Source organism: Trachurus trachurus (genome assembly GCF_905171665.1).
Source record: "Trachurus trachurus genome assembly, chromosome: 11".
Lineage (NCBI taxonomy): Eukaryota > Metazoa > Chordata > Actinopteri > Carangiformes > Carangidae > Trachurus > Trachurus trachurus.
This window is the reverse complement of record NC_139904.1, coordinates 32,662-42,864: the sequence shown is the minus strand read 5'-3', so window position 1 is coordinate 42,864 and position 10,203 is coordinate 32,662. Positions and strand designations below refer to the sequence as shown.

At 48.6% G+C, this 10,203-nt stretch overlaps 1 protein-coding gene across 2 annotated transcripts; it reads left to right on the top strand.

Annotated features, from left to right (window-relative positions):
* The first annotated feature begins 348 nt into the window (after nt 1–348).
* Nucleotides 349–9,313, top strand: meaf6 (MYST/Esa1-associated factor 6). 2 transcript variants are annotated; one of them, XM_083981835.1, is made up of 7 exons: nt 349–509; nt 1,785–1,900; nt 1,996–2,083; nt 3,411–3,456; nt 4,183–4,375; nt 8,531–8,564; nt 8,754–9,313. In XM_083981835.1, exons 1-7 carry the CDS (start codon nt 420–422, stop codon nt 8,766–8,768), a joined length of 582 nt encoding a protein of 193 aa, XP_083837961.1. In that variant the 5' UTR covers nt 349–419; the 3' UTR covers nt 8,769–9,313. The 2 variants fall into 2 exon arrangements, with proteins under 2 accessions (XP_083837961.1, XP_083837960.1); XM_083981834.1 differs by lacking the exons at nt 8,531–8,564; nt 8,754–9,313 and having other exon boundaries at nt 4,183–4,476.
* The last annotated feature ends 890 nt before the right edge of the window (nt 9,314–10,203 follow it).

Below are 10,203 nucleotides of genomic sequence, written 5' to 3'. Positions count from 1 at the left end.
TTAGGCACAAAAACCATTTCTGTGAACAATCATCATCAGACTCAGCCTTCATCCACTTCAGCCACTTCAAAAGGGTAACTTAGTGCTGGGGGAAGTCATGGACAACCTTCAGGGCTTCGTTGTAGAGCTCTGAATAAAAAGGATGCCCTTGTCCTCTCGTAGCGTGTTGTATGTGATGTTGTGGCCATTATTCCTCCTTTAACAATAAACTGATCTGAGCCAACAGGATCAATGAAGTGGTGACGCGGATTGAGACCGACAGACCTGGCAACCCGCGGCCCCTCGGCGGCTGCTCTCATCGCGCTCAGCCGGGAAGCAGCGCCCTCTGCCGGCCACAAGGAGCTGCTTCCTCCGCTGTTCGTCTCTAGCTGCGGTGACTCTCTCCACAGCTCTAACAACCCAACTCTCCTCTGTCCGCCATGGCGATGCACGCGAAGGCGACTCCTCCGCAGATCCCCGACACGCGCCGGGAGCTCGCGGAGCTGGTGAAGAGGAAGCAGGAGCTCGCGGTGAGTCGGTGTAACGGTCACTAACGGTCACTAACGGGCCGTTAACGGGGGTTAGCTAAACACGGTCCTAACGGTCACTAACCCCCGGTAACGGCCGCAGTTCAACCGACAACAGAGCGGCTGCTTCCCGCTAGCCGAGGCCTCGCTGCTAACTGCTAAGCTAAGTGCTAAGCTAACGATGCTAACAATAGGAAATAAATGTGTCGGTTGGTTTCTGAACGTTCACGGACGTTATTAACGGCGGAGTGAGTGGCGGGAGTTTAGGACAGAATGACGTCATGGTCGTTGTGTTGTTGCGTCAGTGAAGCGGTGACGTGATGAAATACTGAGTTACTGGACAGCAGCTGTTAGCAGCTACATGCTACATGCTAACAACCGCCCGGTGTGGAGACGAGCTCTCGCGTTGTTTCAGCTGAGCTCTCGCGTTGTTTCGGCTGCGGCGGCACCGGAGGAGGAGAAGAGAAGCAAACAGTTGTTGTTAGTAACGTTGCTGCTGCAGTGATAAATAAACAGTAAAAATGTGAAACATACAGTAGTAGTCAGTATCAGTTACTCCACTAAATACAGTAATGTGTAACTGTACTGTAGTTTTCACATGGCTGTACCAGTAGTGTGTAGTGCTGTCTGGAGCGTGTTCAGGTAGAAAACACTTAGAGAATAAAGTGTCCTAATGAAAACACTTAGAGAATAAAGTGTCCTAATGAAAACATGACAAAGCCATGTGACCATCTGGTTCATAAACGATGGTGTCAGGACTTCTCATGTTGACGACACTGACAGTTTCATTGACATGAGTACTTGCTTTTGAAGGATAAACTATCCATTTTGAGCAAGTGACGCGCTTCTGCAGGTCATCCACTAGGTTTTGCAGTTTGTAATAATTGTTTTGAGAAATGCACTAACTGTTTCAAATGAGGTTAAATGGAAAGCAACAGGCTTCGTCAGTTCATGTAGCATCTGACCAGGCTGGGACTGGTCCGGCCTGGTCAGATGCTGCATGAACTGACGAAGGTGAAACGTCTTCCGAGACAAATAACCAAGTCCAGTTGCTTTCCATTTAACCTCATTTGAAATACTATGACCTGGACACTAACTGTTGTGCAAATGTTAATAGTGATGTGAGAAAAGCATCAAAGCGACTGAGAAAAACTGTAACTCAGGTGACAGAAAAACAACACTGGTGAACCTGGAGAGACAGATCTGTCCTCTCTGTAACAAGTTACCAGTCATGATCTAACATCACTGTTACATCACTGTTACATCTGTGTCTCCTAGGAGACGCTGGTGAACCTGGAGAGACAGATCTACGCCTTCGAAGGCAGCTACCTAGAAGACACGCAGATGTACGGCAACATCATCCGCGGCTGGGACCGCTACCTCACCAACCAGAAGTAAGAGAGTTCCCTCACGTCGGACCGACCGGACGTTTCTTTTCTTTAGGGGGCGGAGCCTAAAAACTATGAACATGATGTTTGTGTTTCCATAGAAACTCCAACAGCAAGACGGACAGAAGGAACAGGAAGTTCAAGGAAGCAGAGCGTCTGTTCAGCAAGTCTTCAGTCACGTCGGTCGCAGTAAGTCGTCCACTCTCTGACCCCGATGACCTTTAACCTTAACGACTCTGACGACCTTTAACCCACTGACGACCTTTAACCTTAACGACTCTGACGACCTTTAACCCACTGACGACCTTTAACCTTTAACCCACTGATGAAACTAACCCGTGTTGGGGCTGGGCGATATGGCCATATGACGATATGACATCGTGGAGGATTAGAGCGTGTAGAGGGATCGTAGCATCGTCTCAGCTCCTTCTAGAAGTTTCAGTTCTACGCTGATGCACCGACGCACCAGACGTGTTACATCATCAACCTGAACGACCAATCACAGCGAAGTACGGGCAGTGACGCGCTTTCTTACCGCCTCCTTGTTCGTGTGTAGCCGCATGGAGAGCCACGGCTGAACGCCACAGCAGCAGCTGGTCGCGTCTTTTCTTTAAAACAGCGTTTCATCAAAGTCCTTGGTTTCACTCTCTCTGATCTCTGCCAGTCGGCCGCTCCACCGGCGCCTCGCTCCTTTACTTCCTGTCGGCCGCTCCACCGGCGCCTCGCTCCTTTACTTCCTGTCGGCCGCTCCACCGGCGCCTCGCTCCACCGGCGCCTCGCTCCTTTACTTCCTGTCGGCCGCTCCACCGGCACCTCGCTCCACCGGCGCCCCGCTCCTTTACTTCCTGTCGGCCGCTCCACCGGCGCCTCGCTCCACCGGCGCCTCACTCCTTTACTTCCTGTCTCACGTTATTGGACCAACTGAGACTCACCTGGATGAATCAGTTTGTCCTGTAATGTGAGACAGGAAATAAAGGAGCTGGCTGAAGTTCAGGAAGTAGAGGAGCTGTGCAGAGAGCTCATTTAAATCTGTTCAGAAAGGCTCTTTGACCTAAATTGTCTGTTTTTCAATTTTCGATTTAAGATCGTGATAAAATCGAGATCGTTATTTTATTTTTTAAACATTTTTGCCATATCGCCCTCCCGGTTTTTCCCTGTTAAAGGGTTTTCCATGGAGTTTTTCCCTGTTAAAAGGGTTTTCTATGGAGTTTTTCCCTGTTAAAGGGTTTTCCATGGAGTTTTTCCCTGTTTAAAGGGTTTTCTATGGAGTTTTTCCCTGTTAAAAGGGTTTTCCATGGAGTTTTCCCTGTTAAAAGGGTTTTCCATGGAGTTTTCCCTCAGTGGATGTGAGGGTCTAAGGACAGAGGATGTTGTTATGATGGGATGTAAAGCCCTTTGAGACAAACTGGTGGTAGAAACGATGCTATACTAATAAAAACGGTCTTGTCCTACTCAGTGTTGATGATGAAACTAACTCTGACTCTGTGTTGTGTTGTTGTTGTTGTTGTGTTGACAGGCGGTGTGCGCTCTCGGAGGAATCCCCGACCACATGAATGAGAAACGTGAGTATTGTTCTCAGCGTTAGAGTAGAGGTGATAGGTAGGTAGCAGGGCTGGGTGATACGGTGATACGGTGATACGGCCATACGGCGATACGGTGATACGGTGATACGACGATGTTAGATGGTGAAGGATCAGAGCGTGTAGACGAAGATCGTAGCATCGTCTGGGCTCATTCTATAAACACATTAAACATAAAAACATTCTATAAACTACAGTTCTAAGCTGCAAAGCTCAAACAAACGACATTTACAAAGTTTTCTAAAAGAGAAAACAACAGTTACTTTATTTGACCCTTTTCAATCAGCTATTTAGTGTTTTGATTAAAATCCTGTTAAAATGACTGTGTTGAATAAAACAAATAGAAAGGTCTTCATTGATATTTTACTTTCATGTTTATTGAAAGCACATGTTGGCAAAACTGCAACTATTTAGATTAAAATCTGCTCAGAAAGGTTCTTTGGCCTAAATTGTCTGTTTTTCTTTTTTCGATTTAAGATCGTGATGAAATCTAAATCGTGACTTCATTTTAAAAACATCGTGATATGATATTTTTGCCGTATGGCCCCTAGACACATCACTAACCTCTAGACACATCACTAACCCTACTGTGTATACGTATGGCCCAGCCCTACGTTAGAGAAGTTTCTGCTGCTGCGGCCGGTCGGTGTGTGTGTGTGTGTGTGTGTGATGACGCTGTGTGCTGACGCTGTGTGCTGATTGGCCCAGGCGAGGCGGGCAGCGGCACGGAGAGCGACGCCTCCCCCGACCTGCAGAACCAGGAGAACGAGCCGAGTCAGGAGGACGGCGACGACGGCGACTCGGCGCTGCAGGACCTGAAGCCGCAGAAGGCCGCGTCCTCGTCCTCGTCCAGCAGCCACCACGCCGGCCACAAGAAGAGGAAGAACAAGAACAGACACAGGTACCGTAGCCGTGGCAACGCCACCGTGGCAACGCAAGTGTTGTTTTCTGACTGATGTAGTTGGTTCGTGGTTTAATCCTGATGGATTTAGTCCTGATCGTCTCAGGCCACAGCTGCTTCCTGTTGGCGGCAGCGAGACGTTTTCCTCCTCAGTGAAACTAGTGACACAGTCGGGCGATTGCGACCCGATCGTCCTGTTCTGATAATCGAAGCTTCGACGGCCGGGGGGGGGGGGGGGGTGATCGGGGGGGGGGGGGTGATCGTCGATCGTAGCCTAAATAATGAAAGTAACAGCAAACGAACGCTGCATCTCTCCAACATCAGGCTGGTTTCCATCACTGTCGTGTAACAACTGTCGATGAGAACCGGAGAACGTTTGCTGCAGTGAAACGCCTTAGAGAGTTATTACACATCTATACTCTGGTGTCACCTGAACCAACTGTCGATGAGAACCGGTGTCGATCACGGACTTTATGATCGATTACCATGGCAACGAACAAGGATTCGAAGCTTCGGTTGTTTTGGGGTTAGGGGCCCTGGTACGCAGACTGACCGACGTGCATCGCTTCGTTTAGCGTTCATAATCCGACTGTTGTCAGGGAAACGCTGCATGTGAACGTGACGAATGTGTGTGAACGACGTTTATCACCAGTAAACACGTAGATGAGGCGGGGGAGGGGGGGGGGGGGGGGGGGGGGGGGGGGGGGGGGGGGGGGCAGCGGCGTGGAGCGGGGGGGGGGGGGGGGGGGGGTAGATGAAGAACTCAGAGTGATTGAAGGACGTAAACCGAGTCGAGTAGCGCCGCTGTAGCTGTAGAGGAGAGTAACGTCATCTCTCCTGGTTGCTGGGGTAACGTCATCTCTCCTGGTTGCTGGGGTAACGTCATCTCTCCTGGTCGCTGGGGTAACGTCATCTCTCCTGGTCGCTGGGGTAACGTCATGTGAGAGAAATAAAAGCTCTGACTTGCTCATAGGGAAGACGTTGTTTCTAATAAATATCTAGACCCTGAACAGGAAGACGACGCGTCTTTTTCAGACTGTTTTATTTTATATTATATTATTCTATATTATAATATTCTATATTATATTATTCTATATTCGGGTCTGTGGGAGCTTTCACATCTGTCACTTTGGTTCGAACTCACTGGAAAGTCAGAAGGTCCGGACCAAACGAGGTGTGAAAGCCCCCTGAGAAAAACTGTACTGTTCAGTTTGTCACATGGTTGTCACGGTGACGATCGGTGATGTCACAGTGATGATCAGAGGTAACACACCTGTACCTGTCAGGGTCAGTCAGTGTTTACAGGTGTTATAGATATAGTTAATTAGTTAGTTATAGTTATAGTTAAAGCAGAAGTAAGTGATCCGGTGGTTTTGGCTAATGCTGCGTTCCAGGCAGGCTTTTGAAACCGTAAATTACAGTTTCAGGTCACAACTTACAACTTTGTAGCGTTCCAGGCAACCCACTCGTGTTTCTCCGACCTGTTTTACCGGTGAAAGTCACTATAACGGCCACTCGTAACTTCTGACCCGTGAACTCGTACCAGATCGAACTGGTACGACTTCACAGGTCGGAAAAACACGAGTTACGAGTTGCCTTGAACGCACCATAACGTCTTGTCAGCCGATGGCGTTAGCAGCCCCCGCCCTCGTCATGGATCTATTGGTCCTCGTCCCTACGTCACCACATTCACGCGCATCCCTTGGCTGCACACACAGAGAGGACTGCCCCTTTATGCCGTTCTCTCTCCTCATTGGATAAAGGTTGTAGGATACAAGGAAAGTTTTCTCCTGGGCTCAGAGCAGAGCAGAGTGACTGACAGACCCGTGTTTCAGACCAAACACTCTATAGAAGTGATTGCTGTCGGAAGATATAACTATTTAAGACTTAGATTAACACAAACATTCACCTTACTTCTGCTTTAACTAGTTAGTTATAGTTATAGTTAATGAGTTAATTAGTTAGTTATAGTTATAGTTAATTAGTTAATGAGTTAATTAGTTAGTTAGTTGTAGTTGTAGGTGTTAGGTTGGTGAACTAACAGCTGCTGCTCTCTCCCCCCTAATGCTGCCCCCCCCCTCAGCCCTTCTGCCATGTTTGATTATGACTTTGAGTAAGTCTGACTTTTACTTCCTGCTCTGTGATGTCACTTCCTGCTCTGTGATGTCACCTCCTGCTCTGTGATGTCACTTCCTGCCTGCTGTCCACTCATCCTGCTCATGTTCATGTAGAGTTTGTGTTGAAGCCGTAGTTCTTCATCGTGCTGCATGTCCAACTGCTACCTATGTACACCTGTACCTGTAGCTGTACTCTGAACTCCGTTGCCTTTGCTGCTTGTTTATTATGGGCTGTTTTCATTCATGTCTTTCTGTTCCAGCGGTAGAGCTGCTGGTCCCGGTGTAGCACCAGATCGGCTCGGGGCAGCTAGCCTACTGCACTAGCAGATGACATCACACACGTCACTAATCGTGATTGGTTGAAGCTCGGAAAGTTGGAGGAAACCATGGAAACACAAAATGTTTGTAGTACTGCTGAACAATGTTTAATAAAGTTAGAAAAGTTCGGCTCGTGTCTATGCACGAAGCTAACGCTACACACACACACACACACACACACACACACACCGTACTACCCTTGTTCTTCCTGGTTAATCATCTATGTGTGTGTGTGTGTGTGTTAGTGTTAGCTCCGTGTTAGCACTAGCCCAACGTGAGCAGCGCTTAGCAACCACCGCTCTCCGACGATAATATAATATTTTACATCCGTGCTCCGACCACGAGCCCATTTTGCCGAACATTTTGTGTTTCCATGGTTTCTTCCAACTTTCCGAGCTTCAACCAATCACGATTTGTGACATGATGCGCGACATCATCTGCAAGTGTAGGACCCCGAGCCGATCTGGTAGCTACACCGCCCGCTGGTCCGGTAGAGCCGCTGGTCCGGTAGAGCTGTCGATCGTCGCACGATCGCGTATTTATCAGACTTTTTTTTTTAAATATTCGGCCTTGCTTTGCGCTCATTCCACCGAAGGCCGAATGTTGCTTTTTTTGCAATATTCGGCCGAATATATTCGGTTACTGAATATTCGGTGCATCCCTAGTCTTCATGGTTCAGTAGTTTCACTGCTTTTCACCTCAGCAGCCGTCAGAGTAACCTTAACCCCTAACCCCCTAACCCCTCTTCCCCTAAACCCTCTTCCCTAACCCCCTAACCCCCTAACCCCTCTTCCCTAACCCCCTAACCCCTCTTCCCTAACCCCCTAACCCCCTAACCCACTAACCCCTCTTCCCTAACCCCCTAACCCCCTAACCCCTCTTCCCTAACCCCTCTTCCCTAACCCCCTAACCCCCTAACCCCTCTTCCCTAACCCCCTAACCCCCTAACCCCTCTTCCCTAACCCCCTAACCCCCTAACCCACTAACCCCTCTTCCCTAACCCCCTAACCCCCTAACCCCTCTTCCCTAACCCCCTAACCCCCTAACCCACTAACCCCTCTTCCCTAACCCCCTAACCCCCTAACCCCTCTTCCCTAACCCCCTAACCCCCTAACCCCCTCTTCCCCTAAACCCTCTTCCCTAACCCCCTAACCCCCTAACCCCCTAACCCCTCTTCCCTAACCCCTCTTCCCTAACCCCCTAACCCCCTAACCCACTAACCCCTCTTCCCTAACCCCCTAACCCCCTAACCCCTCTTCCCTAACCCCCTAACCCCCTAACCCACTAACCCCTCTTCCCTAACCCCCTAACCCCTCTTCCCTAACCCCCTACCCCCTAACCCCCTAACCCCTCTTCCCTAACCCCCTAAACCCTCTTCCCTAACCCCCTAACCCCCTAACCCCCTAACCCCTCTTCCCTAACCCCTCTTCCCTAACCCCCTAACCCCCTAACCCACTAACCCCTCTTCCCTAACCCCCTAACCCCTCTTCCCTAACCCCTCTTCCCTAACCCCCTAACCCCCTAACCCACTAACCCCTCTTCCCTAACCCCCTAACCCACTAACCCCTCTTCCCTAACCCCCTAACCCCTCTTCCCTAACCCCCTACCCCCTAACCCCCTAACCCCTCTTCCCTAACCCCCTACCACCTAACCCCCTACCCCCTACCCCCTACCACCTAACCCGATCTCTTCTCACCAGCTTCTTCTCTCTCTGCTGCAGGTTTGACATGAAGGTGAACAAGAAACCACGAGCTGTAAGTTTCTCCATCGACAGAAGATCATTAACATGTTCAGTTGTAACCTCACTCATCGACACAGAGCTCGATCTGATCTGATGGATAATTATAGCAGCTTTAATATTGCAACATCTTCATCTCTAAAGCAAATGTTGCCATAGTAACCGTGATCTCATCGGTGCCTCTCTGTGTCCTGATCTTCTGCAGGATTATTCGACTTAAAGGACTGGACTGGAAAACCTGGACACACACGGATACGTTAGAGAAACACAATTTTCTGGACTTTGGATTTATAGGCCTTTTTTATTTTTTATTTTTAAATTTTTGTCATATTTCAGCCTGTACTGTGTGCGTTGAAACATTCCCCTCCGACCTTTTTGACCTGCCGTTTAGACTCGAGCTGATCTGGAAGGGGTTTAGACTCGAGCTGCTCTGGAAGGGGTTTAGACTCGAGCTGCTCTGGAAGGGGCCACCTGCCGTTTAGACTCGAGCTGCTCTGGAAGGGGTTTAGACTCGAGCTGCTCTGGAAGGGGCCACCTGCCGTTTAGACTCGAGCTGCTCTGGAAGGGGTTTAGACTCGAGCTGATCTGGAAGGGGCCACCTCCCCACCTCCAGTCACACGACCTTGTATAGTGTTTAAAAAGACTGTATTTATTATGTAGCTCGTTTTGTTGTTTTCATTGTAAGAACGTTTTGGATTTTGTCGAGCATCACATACTTGTGTAAGTCATGACGACCCCAAAGTCTTTTATTACATCTTTTGTTTTGCAAAAAAAAATAAAATACCAGTAACTTGAACAACATGTTTGTGTCTGTTCCTCTGAGTCACACATTGAAATATTATATATAGATTATTTTAAGAGGTAGATTTAACCCTCCTCTCCTCCATGTTTCATCTGTTTCCAACGACGACGGTGAGAAGTCAACCCATGGAGCGGTGGAGCGGTCAAACATCCCAGCTCTCTGTTCAGAACGGCTGGTTTCAGTGTCACTGTCCCTTTAAATGCTAATGAGCCACTGCTCACCAGGCCCCGCCCCCTCTACTGCACCTGTACTCACAGGTAGAGGAGGGGTCATGCAAATTAGAAAACTAAAAAACTGGTAAAACCACATGGATTCAACCTCAGGAGCCTCAACATTTCTTTATTTTTAGTCAATTGACCTTTTGTCAAGGCCCCGCCCCCCACGGTTACTGTTGCTAGGTTGGACAAACAATGGTCATGGAAGGGTTAACTCCCATTGGAAACCATTGAAAATTAGGCAGATTTAAATTGCTTGTAAGGAAAATTTGAATGAACTGATAAATCAGAAGAATGGTGTCTGTGATAGAGGACAGACGTGGCTAAAGAGCGGTTGAACGGCATTACCTGACTCATTGTTTTGGTCACTCACTAGCTAGTAGCTAACGACGCTAGCTAACGTTAGCTACAAGCTAACGCTTAATCTCCGCCGATCTCCCGTTTCTCCTCGTAAAACTTCACAAAGTTGAAAAGACATTAGCAGCGGTAATGTTACGTTTGCTAGATAATTTTGAAGGTATTAGATCTTCTGTGTCTATGAACACGACCAGTGGACTGGAGACCGGAGGATGAATGAGCTTCAATAGCACTTCAGAAGGGGAGACCGGGGGCAGTTGCAACACTTTTTACATTTTTCT